We start from the raw sequence: 25,703 nt of genomic DNA on the forward strand, positions 1-25,703 counted from the left end.
TTCCTTTTTTTTTTTAAAAGGCTGCATAATATTCCTCTACATACCACATTTTGTTTACCCATTCATCTATCAACGGACACTGGGGTTGCTTCCACCTTTTGGCTATTATGAATAATGTTGCAATCAACACTGGTGTACAAGTATCTGTTTGAGTTTTTGCTTTGAATTCTTTTGGGTATACATCCTGAAATGGAATTGCTGGATCAGATTATAATTCTATGTTTAACTTTTTGAAGTACTGCCATATTGTTTTCCATAGCAGCTGCATCATTTTACATTCCCATCAGCAACATATTAGAGTTCCAATTTTTCTACACCCTCACCAATATTTATTATTTTCCTTTTTTTTTTGATAATAGCTATCCTAAGGGGTGTGAGGTGGTATCTCATTGTGGTTTTGATTTGCATTTCCCTAATGCTTAGTGATACTACCTTTTCATATGGCTTAGACTTTTTAAACTTAATTACTAATATAAGGAGTCCTTTAGTATTAAAAATATAAATAACCAGCTAGTTTTTATAGTGTGTTTTCCACATATCTTATATATCATTTCTTCATTGGGAAGGAGAAACACCCTTCTTACTTAGTCATAATATCAAAATAATATAACAAAACATGTAAAGTTTCTGAGCGTGTCCTGTAATTTGTCTCCTGAATTTCTTTGTATTACACCTTTTATTTATTTTTATTTATTTTGCAGTACATGGGCCTCTCACTGTTGTGGCCTCTCCCGTTGCGGAGCACAGGCTCTGGACGCGCAGGCTCAGCAGCCATGGCTCACGGGCCTAGCCGCTCCGCGGCATGTGGGATCCTCCTGGACGGGGGCACAAACCCGTGTCCCCTGCATCGGCAGGCGGACCCTCAACCACTGTGCCACCAGGGAAGCCCTGTATTACACCTTTTTTTTAAATGTACAAAGATTTAGTTCAAAGTTTTTAAGAGAAGTCTAATTTAATTCTTTCATAATTTATGTGTAGATGACAATTATACAAATGTGAATCACGTTTTGTTCGTAAAACACACTAAACAATGGCAAAGTGATTTAACTTGATATATGACGGTTATTGCTGAGATGTTATGGCTTATGTAGTTACTTTTATTTTTTGGATAACTTTACATCTAGATATATTTCCAGATCTGAATAACTGGGTATAATTATAAAGGATATTTACTGAGTCCAAGGGAGTTCTATTAGAAAAACATTGTAATTATATTCTAATTTCTACAGGGTCTCAAAGTAAGATATATAACCAAGATTAAACATTAAAAAAATTACCAATTTACCAACTCACCTATCCAAAATACTTTACTCTGACAGTAAAATTTGCTTAATATTCACATGCTAATACTTAAGGTGGAAACAAGAAAATCAAGGTGTAAACTTCTTACAGTGCTGAATAGTAGTATAGCAGTTGCCTTAACTAGCTGATAAAAGTATTATAGCTTTCTTGAGAGATGTGGCCTTAGAATGAAGAGATGGAATTCATTAGGCTACCAAGGCTTTCAAAAATATCTGTTAAGACTCTTTATTTACCAAGACATTTAATTATTTAAAATCATTTCCAAAACAAGTTCTCTACCTACAAAACAACATATTTACCTACTGACATACTACATTCTCCATGACAGTTATAGTCCTCACTGTAAATTAAGAAACTGACATTGAGGGAATTCCCTTGGCGGTCCAGTGGTTAAGACTGTGCTTTCACTGGCGAGGGCCTGGGTTTGATCCCTAGTCGGGGAACTAAGATCCCACAAACCGCATGGTGTGGCCAAAAGAAAAAAGAAGAAATTGACACTGATTTTCGAGTTAGCTATCTAACAAAACCCAGCTTCCTGAACTCCTAAATTGGATAATTAGAGCATAAGCCAGAGTCAATAATAGCAGAGGCTCAGCAATGTTCAAATCTTAACTGAAACAATTGACCAGACATTTAAAAAACAAATCACCTAAAAAAAAGAAAAAGAAAATGAAAAAACACACACACACACATATATGTATGTAAATATGCCCACCTGAGGACCACCATATATAAACAGCACAGTCGGGTATTTCTTTCCAGGTTGTAGATCATGAGGTTTGTATAGCATCCCATACAATGTAAATCCAGTAGTGCTTTCAAAAGAAAAAATTTCTGGAGGGGTATAGTCAGGAAGAGGACCTGAGAGGAGGTAACACAGTCTGTATAAGGAGTTCTTATGGGAGCTCAGCAATCTGAGAGCAAGGAAAAGATACTATAAACCCACCACCCTATACACAAATAACTAACCATTCCCCCCCTTCAGATGATAAGCAAGAAATCAAGCACAAAGTTATCTTTAAAAAAGGAAATCTAATGAACATATCAAATTGTCCACTTGAGAAGCAGACACAAAGTATTATGAATAATCCTTGGAGCCCAGGAGGTATTTACATGCAGAACACAAATACTTTGTGCTCGGTTTGTGTAACTTATTGATGGTTAAGCCATATACCTGATGGGAAACTGAAACCACAAATTAACTTAATTAATTGGTTTTCCAAAGCGATACAGACCTATACTAAATCTGTGTATACTGGATGATGTTACAGTTTAAGCAGAGATCATCACCATATTACAAATCCTGATTGTGGACATCAGAACATACTTATACCTTGTGGATTTGCACTAATTTCTTAATCCCTTAGGAGGTATTTATGAGTGAAAATACCTAACAGGAAAAAAGGATTTGGGGACAAAATGAATTAAAAGATATAAAAAATTAGTCCATTCTTCATGTTTAAGAAATCAAGCATTTTAAAAATAGGTAATTCACAGTGCTCTTCACTCCCATACAGAATGAATGTTCTATCTTTTATTAAGATGGCCATTACAAGTGCTGTAGAAGTTTAAGAAAGTGACCAGCTGGGTATTCCTTAAAGCTGCAGCTTCCCTTCCCAAGTGTCTTACTAGTTCAGTATATATTATCTTCAAATTCAGTTGTTTATCTGGGAACTCATCCAAACATGTGAATAAATCACTTCCTAGCTGGTATCTTGACTATTTTAATCTTATTTTCAAAAAGGCCTTCCAGACTTGCTCCTGCCTGGAGTAGGAGGTAACCAGTCTTATTTGATAATTGATAGACTAGGAGGGATGGGATCAATCAGGAACCCAGCAGCTCAGGGACAGGTGGTGGTAAGAGACGGGAAGACTCTGTTCAGGAAATGTGGACATATGACACAGGTTTAGTGCCCTAATGTACTAATCCTACTTAAGATCAGGCTCAGGGAAATGAGTACCTGCTGAATCCAAAATGGTGGCCCAAAATTCCTTTGTTTTGCAGGTTGGGTCATCTTCAGGACTTGAGAGCTTGTAAAGGGACACACAGTGTGGATTCTTCTGGTTACTATACTTACTTATAAAGAAGTCACAATGCTAGAGAAAGGAAAAACAATTACTTTTCCCCAGGGAAAAGTAAAAAAGGTTATCTGTTGCTACATGTGCACTAATGCTACAGCTGGAGTATGGTAAGAGTCTGACCATTTATACACATATACAATTCTAAAGTTAAGTATAAGGTTTTTGCAGGCCAACTTCACCAATTTTCACATTACTGAAAAGGAGTATTACATGAATAGAGGGTTGTTTTTTTTTGGTTTTTTTTTGCGGTATGTGGGCCTCTCACTGTTGTGGCCTCTCCCGTTGCGGAGCACAGGCTCCGGATGTGCAGGCTCCGGACGCGCAGGCTCAGGGGCCATGGCTCACGGGCCCAGCCGCTCCGCGGCATGTGGGATCTTCCCGGACCGGGGCACGAACCCGTGTCCCCTGCATCGGCAGGCGGACCCTCAACCACTGCGCCACCAGGGAAGCCCGAATAGAGGGTTTTTTATATGACAGGAAACCCTTTTCAAACAGGGACTTAATACCCGGCTGATGCAGCAAGAGTGGGAATAGCCACGGTCGGTCAGCCTTGTCACCTCTCCAGGATTTACATAACTGACCACGTACAGGTGATGTTCTAAAGGAGAGTCTTTGGTGCCTTCAAAATATACCAGCTTTCTGACTTCATCAACCTGGATCTGTCAAAATAACAACAAAAAAATCAGTGCTAGTATGACCTTGGCAAGACCAGTAAGTTAACAAACAATATCCAATTTTATTCAAATCATTTGAGCCACCCTTTGCCTTGTGCCTCTTTAAAAAAATCTGTCACCAATGTTAATAAGCTTGAGTTGGTTTTGCTCATGTCTTATAGCTAAGAATAGATCCTGTCCAGAAGGTAAAAGGATACCCAAGTTGCATGCTACTGGTAGTTTCCTATATGGTTAGAATGTGTACTTTTCTTAAAATACAAAAATTATTTCATTAAAATGACAATCCTTTACAGAGAAAAAAATACCTATATTACAGCTCAGGTCAACCATTCATGCACACTTAAAAGAGTTTAATTTTAGCATCCTATTTCTCAGTGCAGCATTATCTTAGGCAGTGCTTCTTTAGTTTTTTGTACAAATTTGTAAAAATTTCTTATCTATTGGGTTGGGGAATAACTGAACTCAATCACTCAATCAGTTTCAATACTTATAGTTTATAAATAAGTATGAAGGATCTTTTAAGCCTTCATTCAGAACTCAAAATAACTGCAAGTATACTCATAGCTGAATTCACTTAATATTCTTCCTAAATTACAGTAAGATTTTAAATAAATGGCTTTTATTGTTCCTTTTCAAAATCTTCTAGCAGCCTACTCAAATGATGTTTAATAAAATTCAAACTGTGTGGGCTTCCATGGTGGCGCAGTGGTTAAGAATCGCCTGCCAGGACAGGAATAGAGACGCAGACGTAGAGAATAGACTTGAGGACACAGGGAGGGAGAAGGGTAAGCTGGGATGAAGTGAGAGAGTGGCACTGACATATATACACTACCAAATGCAAAATAGATAGCTAGTGGGAAGCAGCCACATAGCACAGGGAGATCAGCTCGGTGCTTTGTGACCACCTAGAGGGGTGGGATAGGGAGGGTGGGAGGGAGACGCAAGAGGGAAGACATATGGGGATATAGGTACGTGTATAGCTGATTCACTTTGTTATAAAGCAGAAACTAACACACCATTGTAAAGCAATTATACTCCAATAAAGATGTTAAAAAAAATAAACAGTCAAAAAAAAAAAAAGAATCTGCTTGCTAATGCAGGGGACACGGGTTCGATCCCTGGTCCAGGAAGATCCCATATGCCGTGTAGCAACTAAGCCTGTGCACCACAACTACTGAGCCTGTGTTCTAGAGCCCGCGAGCCACAACTACTGAGCCCGCGCACCTAGAGCCCGTGCTCCGCAACAAGAGAAGGCACTGCAGTGAGAAGTCTATGCACCCCAACAAACAGCAGCCCCCGCTCACCGCAACTAGAGAAAGCCCGCGTGCAGCAACGAAAACCCAACACAGCCAAAAATAAATAAATAAAATAAATTTATTTAAAAAATTCAAACTGTTTTATACAGCAAAGAAAACACAAGTACATTTCTAAAAGCAAGTATTTTTAAATGCCACATTTTCTCCAAGAAGTTTCCTCTTAGTCATTATAAACATTTTCTTAGCATGCATGGATAGAGAAATAAACACAGTTGACATTAAGTAGACCTATATGACATAGACAGAAAGAATACAAAGGATAGGAAGTGGCAGAACAAACATTCATGAAGCTTCACAGGTATGTGTTAATCTGTGCAAAACGTCAGGACTGGTTCTGCTCTTGACCTAGCAGTTGGAAATCAGGCCTCTCAAAACTGCATAAATAACTGGTTAATTCCTCACTCCCCTTTTCTTTGTTTCATGTAGCAACTTTACATGAAACACCTGAGGGTTTCAGCATCACATGAATATCAGAATCGCCTGAGGGGCTTGTGAAACAAATTGCTGGGTCCCACCCCCAGACTTTTTGATTCAGGAGGTCTGGGGGGCAAGGGGGGCCAAGAATTTGTAGTTCTAAAAAGTTCCCAGGTGATGCTGATCCTCTGTGGTCCAGAGAACACACTTTGAGAACCCTAAGGGGCACATGGGTTTAAAAGCCTCAAAGATTTACTCATCACGGTCATTAGAAATCTTTGGGTGTGAACAGGTCACTGGCAAAAGTAAAGAAGGGAAAGGTAACTTAAAAAAAGTAAAGCAAGAATAGACAGAAAATAGAAGAGTAAGAAAGAGAGACACAACCACATCACATAAATAAGCATGACATAAAGAAGAAAATTGATGTACATTATGGCAAGTAGTAGAAAGACACTTAGGTTGCCCAAATAAGGTTCAGATCTGCATAAATACAATTTTGGGGATTCCCTCAGTATTGTCCAACCATTACACAGCATGAAGTTTACATTAGTGTAAATTTTTATTATCAGAACTTAGAATTACACTGTAAGATTTTTCTCAGGTGACAATAACATCCAAGGTCCCCAAAGAGAAAAAAATATATTGAATATATAACCAAAAGGTCATGTGACACTCTCAAGTGGAAACAAGACTTTAAAGGTCGCCTATTATATTCTAAAGTTTTTACCAACAAAAACAAACCTGGGACCTGGATCTTCATTCTTTCTCCTTAATCACCTTGGGGACTACGAGTGACTTCTATAGTAGCCAGTATATATAATCCTTCAGTAAATCTCCGAATCAATTTGAGGAAATCACAGGCCTTCACTAAATCCTGGTAGCATACATCAACTTAACTGTACGTATCACACATAAAGGATGGCTTTCTTAGAGATCTCATGAAACTGACCACCTAACTGAAAGTTGAAACAAACACAAGGTACTATAAAAGGCAAAAGAAATAAAATTAGAATTCATTGAATTACTACAGAAAGCCATATACCGAGAGTGAAACAGAGGGTGGATTTCCCTCCTCTTCCTTATCAATCTACGCTCTGTATAAATGTTCATCAAATTCTGCAGGTGGTAGATGAAACTTCAAATTTGTGAGATAAGATAAACAGGTGAATGAAACAGCATCACTACTTCAGAAGTAGTAAATGCATTTTCTAATGTAGAAATGACACAAGTAGTCTATAAGAGATTTAGAAATAATTTTCAAACTATATCATAACTCACTTTTTCTAGACTCGAAAAGCATGGACCAGCCCTTTCCTTATTAAGTAGCAACACTGTATTTGAAAATGGTGACCTTTAGTTACATCTAATACTAGGGTTATAAAATGGGTAAGATTTATAATTTAAACTAAGACTCTTCTTTTCCAACAAACTGGGTTCTTTTAGGCCCTAAAAATATTTTCAAAATACTGGGGTCATAGGAAGTTGCACTACTGATTTTTAGTACTGCATACACACAGCTGATGTTGACTAAATATATCAGTAGAATAAAAGAACATACATTAGATCCATGCCGGCCAAGAACTTCCCATTCACCGCTGGTAATTGCTATTTCCTCTTTGACAGGGCACTTGAAATCACCTGAAGATAAACATAATCATAATTCAGCACTCTACACCAGACTACAAGCAAATGAAACAATGAAAAATAGTATTCTAAACTCTTTTTTCCAAAAAGTTAACACTGAAAAATTCAAAGTTATGTCTGGAGTAATGAAAATGTTTTGGAACTAGATAGAGGTGGTAGGTAGTTGCACAACTCTGTAAATGTACTAAATGCCACAGTTCATTTTAAATGTTCACTTTAAAATGGATAATGTTATGTGAATTTCACCTTATAATAAAGTCTAAAGTTAAAAAAAATTCCAAGTTATGAGTCTTCATAATAATAATGGAATAATCCATGTAAATAAAGTGAAAACAGCAAAATAGATTGTTACGGCAGACAGAAAAGAATTCAAAAGCACTTGCATTCCTAGACGCTTGGTTAGAAAGATAAAAAAATCTAATGGGTCAATAAGGCATTTCTTCCAGAAATGCAACAAACTACCTAAGAAGCCAGAAAGGAAAATTTTAATACAACTGTTTTTCATTTGCCAAAAACAAATTGGGTATTACCATAGTCCATACCAACATGTCTCATTTATCTTAATAAGATTCTGTCTTGGTAGATGAGGCTCTCTCAGTGGCCTAAGGAGAAAGTTAAAAAAATGGAACCACTGCTCTATGCCTAGCTGCTACCAGCTCTGGCTCTGGGGAGTGACAGCTGAGGACAAGCTGAGATGGTGAAATGATACAGGATCTTAAGTAGGGTCCTACTCAAGTTAAAAAAAAAATAGACTCCTTTTCTTTTTCTTAGATACAAAAATTCAACTTAGTACTTTAAATTTTATCACCAGAAAATAAATATTATTTAACATATAATAAATACTAATTGGGACTTCCCTAGTGGCACAGTGGTTAAGACTCCGTGCTCCCAATGTAGGGGGTCCGGGTTTGATCCCTGCTCAGGGAACCAGATCCCACATGCATGCCACAACTAAGGAGCCCACCTGCCGCAATTAAGACCCAGTGCAACCAAATAAATAAATAAATATTTAAAAAAATACTAATTGTTACACATTATAGACATTCATGGAAGAAAGGAGGGAAGAAGAAAATAAAATAGACATCAAGAAAAGGAGGAAGATCTGGAGCAAGAAAGACTAAGTATAAAAGAGGGAAACGGAAAGAAGAGGTAGACGAACTGAGGGGCCCAGAAACAGACACTGAGAGGGAAAAGAAGCGAGGTGTTCTGAGAAGAATGTTAGCTAAGGTGACAGTTCTTATTCTTCAACAGGAGTATAAAATTTTAAGTTATCATCTTTTTATCACTGTCCCAAGAATGTTGTTTTAGTTAATTAACTACTATTCAAGCTCTTTGACCAGTCTTCATCACTAAACTTTCCAGAATTCCATAAGTAGATTTAATTTCTGAACAACAGAGGAACTGGTAGGGGCAATTTCATGCTAAGGGCCAAGTTAAACTAAGGCTCTTAGGGAAGAAATCTCCATCTTGGATATATAAGCTCCTGTCTGATTAAAAAAAAATTAGGCTAAGAGAAGAAGCAAAGTCATAGACAGTATTTACTTTGCTGTCCTACGATGTAGCTCACTGTTTCCCAAGTAAGAATGATATTTAAAAGACCATGTTGAGGGCTTCCCTGATGGTGCAGTGGTTAAGAATCCACCTGCCAATGCAGGGGACATGGGTTCGAGCCCTGGTCCAGGAAGATCCCACGTGCCACGGAGCAACTAAGCCCGTGCGCCACAACTACTAGAGCCCATGAGCCACAATTACTGAGCCCGCATGCCCCAACTACTTTAGCCCGCATGCCTAGAGCCTGTGCTCTGCAACAAGAGAAGCCACTGCAGTAAGAAGCCCGCGCACTGCAACGAAGAGTAGCCCTTGCTCACCGCAACTAGAGAAAGCCTGCACGCAGCAACGAAGACCCAACGCAGCCAAAAATAAATAAATAAATTTATATATATATATAAAAAAAGGCCATGTTGAAAAAACAAACAACCCACTAAAAAGTCGGCAGAGAATTCAAATAGACAGTTCTCTAAAGAAGATATACAAATGGCTAAGCAACATGATAACGTTACTAATCATTAGGAAAATGCAAATCAAAAGCACAATGACATACCATTTCACACCCACTAGGATGGCTCTTAGCAAAAAAACCACCACAAAACAAAAACGAAACCAAAACAAACAAAAAAAACTACACCCAGAAAATAATAAGTGTTAGCGAAGATGTGGAGAAATTTGAACTTCTGTGCACTTCTAATGGGAATGTACTAAGGTGCAGCTGCTATGGAAAAGAGTATGGTGGTTCCTTAAAAAATTACAAAAAGAGTTACCATATCCAGCAATTTCGCTTCTGGGTATATACCCAAAAGAATCGAAAGCAGGGTCTGAAACAGATGTCTATCCACCCATGCTCATTACAGCATTATTCACAACAGTCAAAAGGTAGGAGCAACCCATCTGTTCATGGATAGGTGAATGGATAAACAAAATGTGTTTCTGTATACAATGGAATATTATTCAACCTTAAAAAGGAAGGACATTTTGACACATGCTACAACCTGGCTGAATCTTGAAGACACTATGCTAAATGAAATAAGCCAGTCATAAAAGGACAGACCTGTATGATTCCACTTATATGAGGTATCTAGAGTAGTCAAATTCATAGAGACAGAAAGTGGTTGCCAGGGGCTGAGGGGAGGAAGGAATGAGAAGTTACTTATTTTCCACTAAATCGGGTATTATTTATTGGATAGTTTCAGTTTTGGAAGATGAAAAAAGTTCTGGAGATGGATGGTGGTGATGGTTGCAGAACAATATGAATACACTTAATTCCATGAAACCGCACACTTAAAAGTTAAAATGATAAATTTTGGTTTGTATATTTTACTACAGTTTTTTAAAAATGGCTATGTTGAGTCTGTTAAGTTACAAATGGCGGTAAAGCATGTAACATAACATCATTAAATGTCTACTATTCCAAAACAAACTCTATATTATTAAAGTAGAAAACCATAACTCAATTTTTTAAAAACACAGGAGTATTCAATGTACCATTTCATTTTTCCTAGGCTTACACATTCTGTATTACATTTCCCAGAAGGAAAACCATCACTTTTTAAAAAGAAACTAACTTCAGTTGACATAATATTTAATTTCACTTTGGGAAACATAATTATATCAATCTGAAGAGCTATGCCTATAAATCAACTTCAGTGTAGATGCAGACAGTATAAAAAAAATCTAGTATGCACAAATATCTAATAACTTCGTAACATTTTAAAACTAGCTTTTTTAATCTAAAAATTATATGAGCTCACTTTAAACAAAATGTATAGTTAAGGCAAAAACAGAAAGTAAAAGTAAATAATCCCAATACCCAGAGATTACCCACTATTAATAGTTTATTATGTATCCATCAAGAACTTTGTCCTATGCTTATAAAGTACACAAAAAAGACATTACATTACCCTGCCCCTCCCACCTTCTGCCCCCAACGTTTTCCTCTTTTTAAATAAAAAAGGATTTCTTACTTGGGGCAGGCAGCCCACCACTGGATCGTTTGTATTTGCTCTCCTTTAAAATGGATGTGATTTTATATAAATGACGGAAACCTGTTTTGCATTCAGAGGCAAAAATAAATTCAATTTCATCTTCATGACTTTGGGGAAAAACATGAAAGATGTCATGGATCTGTAAAATGAATAGCTTAATTTACTATATACATTAATGAAAATACTACATAAACAATTCAATTAAGCCAGAGAAAGAAGAATTACTTGATAAACATACTCTGAAATATAAATGTCAGGCTACGGTGTATGGTATATGTACAATTAGAGATTTTGCCTAGGCCTTTCACGTTTCTCTTACTTTAGTCAAAGACTTCATCTATTGAGAAATAAATGTTTCCAAATGGAGAAAAAAGAAAAATATGACCAAAAGCTGTTTCTTACTCACCATCTCTGAAATTCTTTGAAACACGGCACGAAGTTTAATGATATAAATCTTATTACAGAAGTGATGAGGAAAAATGTCTTTTACTTTTCTTTTCCAGAGAGAAATATTCTAACAGTTCAAGGGAAAACAGATGTTCATCTGTTTTAGGTGAATCATATGAAGCCTATATTCAGCCAGGGAGTGAGCTGGCTTTATTTATTTTGTATCTTGTTTAAGTTTTTTCCACTAAACTGGAAAATGAAAAATTCAATCCTAAACTGTTATATTTTGGTATAGTTTGCCAACTTAAAAGAGTTAAAAGAGCAAGTCTTTTCTAGACAGGATTCTTGTGGTCCTCTCAGAGGCACTAATGAGGCTGTGTTTTCATTATCTGATGTGTCCAGAAACAAGGGCAATTCTGCAGCCAGGGAGATGTCATTTCAGTGGCATCTACCTTTTATGTACAAACCATTACCCATTCTGGAACCAACATTCCAATCTGAAAATGTTCAAACTAAGCAAATAACATTCAAGGTTACTTTGAACTCAAAAAATTCATTTGGATAGTTTCCTATCGAGCTTCATTTGCTTTAGCATTCTGAGAAAATATTCAAACCAAGTACAAGAAAACATGCATACATTTATCCAGATGTCTGTTGTTTCTTCATAGATAATCAGTGGCGTCACAGAGTCAGGTACTGACTCGATGAGTCTCTGTCTTTCCATGGCATCATCTTCTACTGGGATAAATAATTCAGGTGAGATCAACACTATCTGTAGGCGAGTTTGGGAGCGATCTAGTAGGATAGCCCACGCACTATTTAAATAAACAAAAGAAAAGCACAAAATAAAGCACACTCTTCAGAAAATGAATATTCCACTAATCTTTCCCCTAGCACCCATCAGTTATTTCTATAATCACAATGAAAGTATTGCTTTAGTATATGTTAAATTATCACTTACAAACGGCTAATTAAAAGTATTAGCTTATTCTACACTTATTTTTAAAAGTTAAGCTTGAGTAGAGTTTTTAAAAGTAGTTTTCTTTAAATTTCCAAAATCACAGATGGCCTTTGAAATTGTTTTCTCCCTTTAATGTCGATAAATGCCTCGTGAAACTCCTGTTGTCCACATTAGACACAGGAACTACATGTAATCATCTTCACATAAGGCTCTACAAATGTTTCCGCTTAATTATCCAATTAAAAAAATACATACTTATATGTGAGCCTAAAAGTCATACAATTTAACCACAAATAACACTGTGAAACTGTGACTGGCTAAGACACAGAATTAAAATGCAATGCACCTATGATTATAGGATTACAAGTCCACTTAGTTCAGGAAAAATTCTTTGTGCAGAACTATCTACACTTCAAATTTACATGTGAAGGCAGCTCCAACGGAAAGGAAAACCTAACAGCACAGACAGTTCTGGGTCCTAAATTATTTGTAAAGAAGTGGCAATTTAACATACGCACTATTTTCCCTCTGGAGTCCATCCAGCTCTGGCAATATATTCAACTCCTTCAAACAGAATCTCAAAAGGCTGAATTAGTTCCTTATCTATGACATCTATAAGCTATTAAAAAAGAAAAAAGGAATCTAGTTATAGAAAACTGAGATAAGTAACTAGCTTATTGGTCTACTTAAATCACTATCTTTAACAGCATACTTTTTCAGTCTTAGGTACACAGGATTAACAAAACCAGCAGTAAGTCATGGGTTACCTATACTGGTGCTCTTACACCTAAAAAGTTCTAACTACAAGAATCAGCATAGTCTAAACGTCTTTTCCCGTGAGTTTATACTAACAGAACTCTTGATAATAACTGGTTAAATCAGATTTTAATCACTTTATAGACTCTATTATCTAAGAAAACTAATAGTCTGTAGTTCCTTTTATTTTAGCTTAAAATACTATTTTTGTAATATATTAGTGAAATGGTCCTGAGTAAGCAAACTTTTTTCCCTTAATAGTCTAACACAATTTTAAATATACTTTTAAAAAAATGGACAAAGGATCTGAATAGACAGTTCTCCAAAGAAGATATACAAATGGCCAATAAGCACATGAAAAGATGCTCAACATCATTAGCCATCAGAAAAATGTATCAGAAAAATGTAAATCAAAACCACAGTAAGGGGGCTTCCTTGGTGGCACAGTGGTTAAGAGTCCCCCTGCCAGGGGACACGGGTTCGAGCCCTGGTCCGGGAAGATCCCACATGCCACAGAACAACAAAGCCCGTGAGCCACAACTACTGAGCCCACTGCCGCAACTATTGAAGCCTGTGCGCCTAGAGTCTGTGCTCTGCAACAAGAGAAGCCACTCCGGTGAGAAGCCCACGCACCGCAACGGGGAGTGGCCCCTGCTCGCTGCAACTAGAGAAAAGCCCACACGCAGCAAGGAAGAACCAACACAGCCAATAAATAAATTAATTAATTAAAAAAAAAACAACCACAGTAAGGTGCAACTTCAAATCCACTAGGATGGCTAGGATAAATAAAATGTGGTATATCCATACAATGGAATATTTTTGGGCGATAAAAAGCAGTGAAATGCTGTTACGTGGTGCCAACATGATTAGTGCTTGAAAACATGATGCTAAGTGAAAGAACTCAGACTAGATACTGTATGATTTCATTTATAAGAAATGTCCAGAATAGGCAAATCCATAGATACAAAGTAGATTAGTGGTTGCCCAGGGTTGTGGGGCATGGAAAGGTTTGGGGGTGATGATTAAGGGATGTGAGTTTCTTTCAGGGGTAATGAAAATGTTCTAAAATTGACTGTGGTGATGGCTGCACAATTCTGTGAATATAAAGGCCATTCGGCTGGGAGGACATTAAAAGGCCATTTTAAACTTTAAATGAGTGAATTGTATTGTATGTGAATTATATTTCAGGGACTTCCCTGGCAGTCCAGTGGTTAAGACTCTGCACTCACAGTGTAGGGGGCCCAGGTTCGATCCCTGGTCAGGGAACTAGATCCCACATGCCACAACTAAAAAAGATCCTGCACGCGGCAACGAAGACCCCACGTGCCACAACTAAAAAGAACCTGTGCAGCCAAATAAATAAATAAATATTTAAACTGTGTGTGTGTGTGTGTGTGTGTGTGTGTGTGTATATATATATATATAATTATACTTCAATAAAGTTGTTAAAAAAGTCTAACAGAGAAGACTGTTTTTAAATTAATTTTGTGTGCATTTAGCTTATAAGCATCTGTCCAAATGGAAAGTAGCAGTATTAAAGAAATGAGGGATATTTAATCTACTGTAGACATCTATTCAACACAGAAGGTGACTCACCAGTTAGTAACCACTATTTAAGAAATACTGATCTGGAGAATTAACACAGGCAAAGAGGAAAAATACTGGAAAGGAGTGGTAAATATGCATATCCCTATATTCCTATCTTGGGAACCAGCAGAAAGTTTTCAAAGTAGAAAATTAGGTCAACCTGAAATCATGATCTGTAGATGTCTCAGCAAGTTCAACAAGTCCAAAAAATAAAAAAGCATATCTAAAATCTCTACTGACAGACGAGTCAAATGATACAAAAAGTTAACATTTTATACTTACCCTTCCTTCAGCATCAATCAGTATTTCCGACATCTTAAAAGTGACTTTTGGATTTGCTGTGCCTTTAGAAAGAGACATAAATGAATAGTAATGCATATCCAAAATTATTCAAACGAATTTTGCCAGATCAATCCTTTTTATACTTTAGTCAAATGAGGAATGTTGCATATAGTCAGGACTTTATTGCATAAGAATCTCAAAACTCCTTTTCAATTCATAATTTTTAATATGGCTATAAAAAAAAGCTGAAAAACATCAAGAGTTAGTTCGTAATGAAGGGGAATTCATATCATTTCACAATTGAAATGCTGTAAATAGCAATATGGGAAAAAATTACTAATTTATTAAGAACATAATCCCTTAAAAATCTTTATTTCCTAGCAAAAGTACTTCTTTATTCATTTCTTGAAATAATCAGTTTTGTGCACTTCCTCACCTTTGAAATAATTAAAAAGGATCAGCCTGTAATTAAAAAACCTACTTCAGAGACACTTAAACAATCCATCCTTACTAAATCTGTAAAATATCCATGTTGACCATACCTTTGGATGAATGCAGAAAGAATCTTGTTTGAAAAGCAGGAATGAGTGAATATAAATGCCAATGGAATACAGTACCTGTTTTAGGATAACGGAATGAATCTGCCCTCCTTGTTTCCAACATAGGGGATGTAACATGAATAATTTCCACTTCGGATTCATCATTTTCTTCATACAGAATTCTAAGAATTTTACTGCCACTGGGAGCTTAAAAGGAAATTAAATATTGAAAATTTAGGAGAATTATGCCAGAAAGTAATCATAATCGACCATTCCCTCTAGTATTATATCTCCCATAGCGAAAAACAGTTTACACATAAAACATGCTGCCTTTTATGTATAGAGTATATGTACAATGTATTAAGCTAGAATGTAAAACAAATTTCTAACCAGATCACAGTCAAAAAGTTTGAAAGCTACTGCTTTAGAGAGCTGTTTCTCAGCTAGTAAAATCCTTGTGAATACACCAAGAAAAAGGAGGAATTTGTGCTCTTTTTTTCTGATCCATTCATACACTAATTTGGCCATCTGTTCATGCAGACTCTAGTCAATCCTATGTTTTTTATAGCAACTCCCATTAAGGGGTGGTATTTTTTATTTTGCCACCAATGTTGCCACCAACCAGCTTCTAGATGAAAAACTGGCAAGGAGAGTTGAAGGACTTGGGGTACTGAACCACAATACACCTGTTTTTTATGAGAACTCATTATGGTGAGATATAGCCTGAATATTCTAAATAACTACTGGTAGGATCCAATCTTCATCACTTCAGAATCTATTTTAAGAATCTGTGCAGTTAACTAATTGGTAGTTGAATCTCATAATACTTTAATTGACCTGTAATATATTATTTTGAAGCCTCTTACTTGTTTCAGCTTCTGGACACCACCAATAACCAGAATATCTATCAAATTCTTCTTGAAGAACAAAGGTAGCAACTCCAGCTGATCTTGGATCCTCTTCCATGTTGGCTAGCTCTAGACAAACATAAAAGCAAAATTATCACAGAAGTTCTCTATCTTTTCATAGGTACAAAGCAGAATGATTCCATTTATTCTGAAAGGCAGCTATAGTATAGTGGTGAACTGTGGAGCTAAATGGACTGAATTCAAAACTGAGTTCCATCATTTACTAAATGACTGACCCTGGACAAAGCACCTGATCACGTTCCACTGCAGTACCCATTTATAAATGGGAATAAGAACCTACCTTATATGGTTGTTATGAGGATTAAATGAGTTATTTTACATAAAGTACTTAGAAAAAAGCCTGAGCCATAGTATGTGTTCCATAAATGTTAGTTATTATTTTCCCATTTAGCTAGGACCATGGGAAAAAGAATACATGTAAAGGGTCATGGTGACTTTTTACTCTCCTACACAGAGAAGCACATCTTTAGACCGAGAATGGGGTCTAACAGATCATGTAATTCACCATTTCTCCTCCCTCCCCTTCCTCTTATTTAACCAAAGCAGATGAGCTTTTATCTGTTTTACACCTAGGTTTCCAGCAAATAGTCTGAAGGGAACTCTTGCTTTAAAAACAAAATCTAGGGATTTCCCTGGTGGTCCAGTGGGTAGGGCTCCACACTCCTAATGCAGGGAGCCTGGGTTTAAGCCCTGGTCAGGTAACTAGATCCCACATGCATGCACGCCGCAACTAAGCCTGCACGCCGCAACTAAGACCTGGCGCAGCCGAAATCAATCAGTCAATCTAAAAAACTACAAAGCCATAATTATGTAAGATTTCATGACATGGGAAAATGTTTACAATATACTTGAATTTAAAAAAGCATATTACTAAATGACATGTATATTGATTCCATTTATAAAAGTGTAATACAAATACATATTTTTTAAAGTGTCAGGATATAAATCAAAATGTGGTCCTCTCCAAATAGTGAGACTATGAACAACCTTTTTAAAAAGAATTGCTTTATAATTTACAAAATCTTAAGTGTACTGTTTACTCTGAAAAATGCATATACTTGCATAACCACACGCTATCAAGACACAGAATATTTCCAACACCCCAGAATGTTTTCTCATGCCCCTTCCCAGTCAATGTCCATTCCTGCCTCAGAAGCAACCACTGATCTGATTTCTATCACCATAGGTTAGTTTTGAATATTCCAGAATTTCATGTAAGTGAAATCATACAGTATACACTCAGCAACAAACACAGTATGTTTGTTGCTGAGTGGTATTTCATTGTATACCACAGTTCTTTTATCCATTCATCTGTGAATGGACATCTGAGCAGCTTCTAGTTGCTATTATGAATAAAGATGCTATGATTATTCTTGTGTAAGAATCTATGTGGACATGTGTTTTCCTTTCTCTTGAATAAAGACCTAGGACTGGAATGGCTGGGTACTGTAAAAAATTTATCTTTAAATTTATAAGAAACTGCCACACAGTTTTCCAAAGTATCTGTATTATTCTATACTCTTACTACCAATGTATGAAAATTCCTCTCCAACATTTGGTGTTCTAACGGGTGTGTAGTAATATCTCGCAGTGATTTTAATTTTATAGGCAGGTTTCACTGTATTATGTTCTCTTATCTGTATTTTCGGTATGTTGTCTGAAACAAATGTGCAATATGAACCAATGACCCCTTATCCAAAAATTTTGAGTCCAGAAGTGTTTCGAACTCAGAATTAGGGGGATTTTTTCATATTCATACATCTACGCATAATTATGTCACTCTCCAGCAGGGTAATCAAATACCCTGTATTCAAATATACTAATATTCCTGCAGCAAATTTAGGAATAGGCACACTAAGTAGGATTAAGATTATAAATATCCTCAGGTCAGTTCAGGTCAGGTTTTGCCACCAAATGAGTTTTAGCACCAACCTAATGAAAACTAACCTCAGTTTTCAGAGTTCCTGAATTTTGGAATTAATGATATAGCCAAAACCAGCACTCAGTTTCCTTGGATCTTTCAACTACTCCAAAGTTATACCTTCCATACTGCTTTGTATTTTGTTCTCCTTTAGATGTGAGACTATGTATCGCTCATTTATATCTCCCTATCACTTACTACAGACCTCAATTACTAAGATTAATTAGATGAATAAATGGTATCATCTTGTTCTCCCAATGAGATATGTCCTTTGAGAGTAGAGGTTGGTATTAAGTTACCTTTAAATTCCTCTATTATAGGAGGCAGAGAATAAACAAATGCACATGCCAACCGACTACACCCACCCCAAAGGGGACTTTCACGTGGAAACCTACTGTGAATAAGAGGGGTAAGAGTGATGTTGCTTACCCTCTACCTACCTTTCTATCTAGGGCTTCCCTGGTGGCGCAGTGGTTAAGAATCCGCCTGCCAATGCAGGGGACACGGGTTCGATCCCTGGTCCAGGAAGATCCCACATGCTGCGGAGCAACTAAGCCCGTGCGCCACTACTACTGAGCCTGCGCTCTAGAGCCCATGAGCCAAGACTACTGAAACCTGCACGCCTAGAGCCCGTGCTCTGCAAGTTACCGCAGCGAAGAGTAGACCCTGCTCGCTAAAACTAGAGAAAGCCCGCGCGCATTAACAAAGATCCAATGCAGCCCTCCAAAAATTAATTAGAAATTTAAAAAAATGGTCTATTTCACATGTTCAAAAAAAAAAAAGCAGTACACTATTTCCCATCTTTCATTTGTATAAAAGCTTTGGAGAAAAACATACACATCTTTTCTGTGCTTTCAGTACTGCTTAGCATTATTATAGTCACTTGAATAAAAATTAAGTATTTCCACAATACAGAAAGTTTTATTTTTCCTATTAGGACAAAATAACTAAGCAGGCTCTGCAAAAAAAAAAACTTTAAGTAGTTCTTATAGTGTGTACTAGATTTTTCTGTTTGTTTCCCTAAAAACAAGATTAATTTTTAAAATTAAATTTTATTTTAATCAGAACAGTTTTGGGACTTCCCTGGTGGTCCAGTGGTAAAGAATCTGCCTTTCAGTGCAGGAGACGCAGGTTCGATCTGTGGCCGGGGAACTAAGATCCCACATGCCACAGGGCAACTGAGCCCGTGAGCCGCAAACTACAGACCCCACGCGCTTTGGAGCCTGCTCACCACAACTAGAGAGGGAACCCGCACGCCACAACTAGAGAGAAGCCTGTGCACCGCAACAAAGAGCCCGAGCACCGCAACGAAAGATCCCCATGCTGCAACGAAGATCCCGTGTGCCACAACTAAGACTCTACACAACCAAAAATACAAATTAAAAAAAAAAAAAAAGAACAGTTTTGGGGAAAATTCTGCTGGTCTTATTAGGCTAAAAGAACAACCAGATCAGAGGTGCTACTGTTGTGCTGTCTGAAAATGACCCTTAAAACAAGGGAGCATTATATAGGTGGTACATACCAGTTATCCACTGTACTTTTGTCTTTTTTCATTTTAAAGATTTAAGTTTAAAATATAAAGATCACCCAGCAAGTTTCAATTGGAAAATGTAAGCAAAAGCAAATTAAATTTTAAAAATACTTTTCAGGAAAGTAGATTTGAAGAACTTGAATTACCGTTGTGCACATACGTAAGCCTCCTTTCTTCTCTCGTTACAATGTTGGATATCCATATATCATTGCTATGTATAAAAGCAATCCAGTCTGGATCCGCTGGGCATAATTTTGGATCCATCCGAATGTTGGGACAACTAGTCTCCACTAGATTGGGCCGTAAGGGTTGTTGCTAGAAAAGTAAACAACATTTAAAGGCAAGTATCAGGCTGATACATATTTGTTTACCAGCGCCCTTCCTATAAAACGAATAATAATCCCAAGTACAATATCAACTATAATAACTGCTCTCCAGAAAAATGTACTTTCATATGCCTTAACTTATAAGAGAGGACTCATTTTTTTTCTATGAATTAATAAGCATAACAGGAGCAGAAATAAAGACAAAATAAGAGCACTTCATAAATTCTGTTGTCCAAATCTGTTTAAACAGAGTAATTATCGTTTGTTACATGCTTTTATTAAACACTTATTTGACTATTTCACTTATTAAATATTTCTAATTAATTTTACCAGTATAAAATAATTTGCTCATAAAAATGTAATGAAAGCTAGAATCATCACAATTCTATCAGAAGAATAGTTCTGATATCACATTAAAATTGCCTAGAATAAAATCAAACATTTAAAACCATTTACTGAGATGAATCAAGCTTTTAGGGGAACCACAGAGGGATTGCCCTGTGATATCATTATCTTCGAAAATCCACCTCAGCACTTACTCAAAAAATGGCACTGATGCCCTTTACTAATTCTTCCTACACAGCAAGTATTTTTAGCATTTTAAAAATTGTATACTAATGTCACTGAAAAAATTATTAATTCTTAAAATTGGAAATTAATACCCATATTTCTTGTTTTCTTTACTACTAAATTAGTAGTACACAATTAGTGAAAAGAATTTTTTAGTTTGTTTAATTACCTTTCTGATTTGGACACAAATAACCTCAGGACCCAAAAACAGATTTATCAAGTAGTAACATCAACTTACAGTAAATCCTTGTGGCCCTCCGTCTTTTACGTGATAAATTCCACTACCAGCTTGAAATAGAAATGTTCCACTTCCTTGGTGATAATCATAAGAAGCAATTCCAACTGTTCCGATTCGTTTTCTTTCTCTCAATAGTTCTTCTTCTCGAGAATACATTCCATAGTCCAGTGTTGCCTAATACAGAAAGAAAGTCTCACATTCCAGTCTTCTGAAAGGTGGCTTTTTGCTTTTAGCACTGAAATTCTAGCATCTCCAATATTACTGGGTTTACATTTTGAGTGATTCCAAAATTTGCCAGCAACTTTAAACAGATTAATTTCAGGAAGTCTGCTGAAAAATTTCTTGGTAAAGGGTCCCTAGACGATTACTGTATACATTAGAGAGCAAGAATTAAGTCTCATCACCTTGGCTTGGCATTCAAGATCTTCTACAACTTAAATGTAATATAGCAGTTCTGCATGCACTTAAGAGCAGACTCTGAAGTCAAGCAGTTTGAATCTAGGCTTTGACTCTCATTAGAAGTCTGACTTTGGGCAAGTAGTTTAATTTCTTCAAAAGTAATTTTCTTCACTTTCGAAGTAGTAATAAATCATCTACTTCAGCTTTGTGAAATTTAACTTAGATAAAAATATGTAAAATGTTTAGCACAATGATTGGCACAGAGTAAAGTTCTCAAATATCAGCTGTCATTAGTACCTTTCCACTAATCCACTAATTCTGCTTTAATAAAACCTTAGGTCAGGCTTGTCACACCACTGAGGTAAAACCCAATATGCGGTGTTCTGCTCCTGGCCTTTGTTCCATCACCCCCCCCCCGACCCGAGGCCATTTTTCTTTCTATCCATCCAAGTTTTACTGATGTCCCAAAACCTTAGCCTTAATTCAACATTGGCCAGGAAAGTTTCCTGATGCACTATGGTGTAGTGATCTCTTCTTTGAAATTTATATGAGTTACTATCTCTTTTACTCATTTGGCTATGGTTTTGTTTTTCACTTTTTTTCAGTATTTCTGACTAGAAATAGATTAAAAAAAAACAACTTGAGAGCAGAATCTGATTTTTGCTTTCCTACCTAAAGCATCTGTTAAAATCTCCCTCAAAGAATATTTGTAATCAATGATTGATGATGAAGAAGGACCTTCCCAAACTAAAAATATTATTTGACACATATATAAAATTTAAATATATATATATATAAAAATCTAATAAGTGCTAGTTTTAAAAATTTACATCCACATCTTCCCTCACTAAGAGTTCTTTATGATAAATAAGGGGATAAATAAAGGAATGGTAAATAAGGGAAACAGACATGGTTTCTGCTACCAAGGACTAACACTATTTTATGTTATGTTATGTTATTTTATTTTATTTGGCCGTGCCATGGCTTGCGGGATCTTAGTTCCCTGACCAGGGATCAAACACCGGCCCCCCACAGTGGAAGCGCAGAGTCCCAACCACCAGACTGCCAGGCAACTCCCAAAGGACTAATACTTTGAAAGTAGCCAAGTTCAGGGACTTCCCTGGTGGTCCAGGGGTTAAGAATCCACCTTCCAATGCAGGGGACGCAGGTTAGATCCCTGGTCAGGGAGCTAAGATCCACACATGCCATGGGGCAACTAAGCCCGCATCCGTACGTCGCAACAAAGACCCAGTGCAGCCAAAGTAAAAAATAAATAAATAAATATTTAAAAAATAAAAAAAATAAAAGTAGCCAAGTTTATATATCCGGAAAAAAACATAATTCAAAAAGATACATGCACCCCAGTGCTCACTGCAGCACTATTTACAATAGCCAGGACATGGAAGCAACTTAAATGTCCATCAACAGAGGAATGGATAAAGAAGATGTGGTACATATATACAATGGAATATTACTCAGCCATAAAAAAGAACAAAATAATGCCATTTGCAGCAACATGGATGGACCTAGAGATTGTTATACTGAGTTAAGTAAGTCAAAGGCAAATATCATATGGTATCGCTTATATGTGGAATCTAAAAAAAAAGGGGGTACCAATGAACTTATCTACAAAACAGAAACAGAGTTACAGACATAGAAAACAAACTTATGGTGACCAGGGGGTAAGGGGGGTGGGGAGGGATAAACTGGGAGATTGGGATTGAAATATACACACTACTATATATAAAACAGTTAACTAATAAGGACCTACTGTATAGCACAGGAAACTCTACTCAGTAGTTTGCAATCAATGATTGCATTTAGGGCCCACCCTAAATCCAGAATTATTTCATCTTTAGATACTTAATTACATCTGCAAAGACCCTATTTCTAAACAAGATCACATTCACAGACACTTTTAGGACTTGGACATATCCTTTTGGTGGTCCCTATTCAAACAACAGGACATTATCAAGAAAGTAAACAACAAAAACTGCTAACAACCTGGTTAACAAAGTGGGCAAAAGACTTGATTAGACATTTCTCCAAAGAAGATATACAAATGGCCAATAAGTACATGAAAAGATGTTCAACATCACTAATCATTAGGGAAAAGCAAATCGAACCACAATGAGACACTACCTCATACTCATTAGGATGGCTCCTATTAAAAAGCCAGAAAATAGTAAGTGCTGGCAAGGATGTGGAGAAACTGGAACTCCTGTGCACTGCTAGTGTGAATGTAAAATGGTGCATGGAAAACAGTATGGCAGTTCCTCAAAAATATAAAAATGGAACTATCATATGATCCAGCAATTCCACCTCTGAGTATATACCTAAAAGAATCGAAAGCAGGGACATGAAAAGATATTTGTATACCCATCTTCATAGGAGCATTATTTATAATAGCCAAAAGGTAGAAGCAATTCAAGTGTCTATTAATGGATGAATACACAAACAAGATGAGGTATATACATACAATAGAATAATATTTAGCATTCTGACATATGCTACAACACGGATAAACCTTAAGGACATTATGCTAAGTGAAATAAGCCAGTCACAAAAGGACAAATACTGTATGATTCTACTTCTATGAGGCACCTGGAGTAGTCATACTCATAGGAACAGAAAGTAGAATGGTGGTTGCCAGGGGCTTGGCAGAGAGGTAATGGGAAGTTATTGTTTAATGAGTACAGTATTCCAGTTTTGCAAGACAAAAAGAGCTCTGTGGATGGATGGTGGTGATGCTTGCGACAATGTGAATGTACTTAATGCCACTGATGTACTAATGTACACTCAAAAATGGTTAAGATGATACATTTTATATTATATGTATCATGTCCACAATTTTTTAAAATGAAGGTATAAGAACTTCAGAGTAAGGTAAATGAAGAATAGAAAAAAGGGGAAGTAACAAAAATGTCTTATCTCGATAAAGGAGAGATCAAAATGTGTTTAAATGTATAGATTTAAATTAATGATTATAGTACTAAATACTTGCCAAAGGTAATTATGACTGATTTTCTACTAATAAATTAATGATTACTGCAATTAAAGAAAAAGATAAAAAGACAACCCACAGAATGGGAGAAAAGAAAGTCCAGTATCTAGAATACATAAAGAACTCTTACAATTCAACATTAAAAAGACCCAATTTGAAATGGCAAAGGACTTGCACAGACCTTTTTTAGGCCTCGTCATGCAGCTTGCCGGACCTTAGTTCCCCGAGCAGGGATCGAACCCGGGCTCCCTGCAGTGGAAGTGCATTGTCCTAACCACTGGATAACCAGGGAATTCCCCAGACATTTCTTTTCTTTTTTAAAAAATTAATTAATTAATTATATTTATTTTTGGCTGCTTTGGGTCTTTGTTGCTGCATGTGGGCTTCCTTCTAGTTGCAGCAAGCTGGGGCTACCCTTCGTTGCAGTGCTTGGGCTTCTCATTGTTGTGGCTTCTCTTGTTGTGGAGCATGGGCTCTAAGTGTGCGGGCTTCAGTAGTTGTGGCACATGGGCTCAGTAGTTGTGGCTTGCGGGTTCTACAGCGCAGGCTCAGTAGTTGCGGCGCACGGGCTTAGCTGCTCCACGGCATGTGGGATCTTCCCGGACCAGGGCTTGAACCCGTGTCCCCTGCACTGGCAGGCGGATTCTTAACCACTACACCACCAGGGAAGCCCTCCCCAGACATTTCTTTAAAGAAGGTATACAAATGGCCCATAAACACATGAAAAAATGGTCAGCATTACTGGTCATTAGGGAAATGCAAATTAAATAACAATGAGATATCACTTCACATCCGTTAGGATGGCTATAATCAAAATGACGGACAACAACAAGTGTTGGTGAGAATGTAGGAAATTAGAACCCTTATACATAGCTGGTGGGAATGTAAAATGATGCAGCTGCTATGGAAAGCAATTTAGTAGTTCCTTAAAAATGTAAACACAGAGTTACCACATAACCCAGTAATTCCACTCCTAGATATATACCCAAGAGAACTGAAAACAAATCTATACAAAATCTTGCATTTGAATGTTAAAAGCAGCATTATTCATATAAGCTCCAAAGCTGAAACAACCCAACTTTATCCATAAACTGATGGATAAATAAGATGTAGTCTAGCCATACAATGGAATATTATTCAGTCATAAAAATAAATGAAGCATTATTACCTGCTATAGTGTGAATGAATCCAGAAAATACTGTGCTAAGAGAAAGAAACCAGTCATTAAGGCCCACATATTATACAATTCCATTTGTATGAAATGTTCAGAATAGGCAAATCTATAGAGACTCAAAGTAGATT

The 25,703-nt window shown here is 36.7% G+C and overlaps 1 protein-coding gene across 5 annotated transcripts in view; it reads right to left on the minus strand.

The window, feature by feature from the left end:
• DPP8 (dipeptidyl peptidase 8) overlaps positions 1–25,703 on the minus strand; it is a 57,205-nt gene that overhangs the window by 14,412 nt on the left and 17,090 nt on the right. For all 5 annotated transcript variants that reach the window (XM_082647328.1, XM_082647331.1, XM_082647330.1 and 2 more), the window contains exons 5-16: positions 20,999–21,172; positions 20,011–20,179; positions 16,350–16,460; positions 15,562–15,690; positions 14,945–15,006; positions 12,838–12,938; positions 11,996–12,173; positions 10,951–11,110; positions 7,347–7,426; positions 3,891–4,043; positions 3,264–3,399; positions 2,018–2,163 (exon numbers count right to left, since the gene is read on the minus strand). In XM_082647328.1, the coding sequence (XP_082503454.1) occupies positions 2,018–2,163; positions 3,264–3,399; positions 3,891–4,043; positions 7,347–7,426; positions 10,951–11,110; positions 11,996–12,173; positions 12,838–12,938; positions 14,945–15,006; positions 15,562–15,690; positions 16,350–16,460; positions 20,011–20,179; positions 20,999–21,172 (1,599 nt within the window). The remainder of the gene's footprint in view (positions 1–2,017; positions 2,164–3,263; positions 3,400–3,890; positions 4,044–7,346; positions 7,427–10,950; positions 11,111–11,995; positions 12,174–12,837; positions 12,939–14,944; positions 15,007–15,561; positions 15,691–16,349; positions 16,461–20,010; positions 20,180–20,998; positions 21,173–25,703) is intronic.

The sequence above is a fragment of the Grampus griseus genome (assembly GCF_964374135.1).
Source record: "Grampus griseus genome assembly, chromosome: 2".
Lineage (NCBI taxonomy): Eukaryota > Metazoa > Chordata > Mammalia > Artiodactyla > Delphinidae > Grampus > Grampus griseus.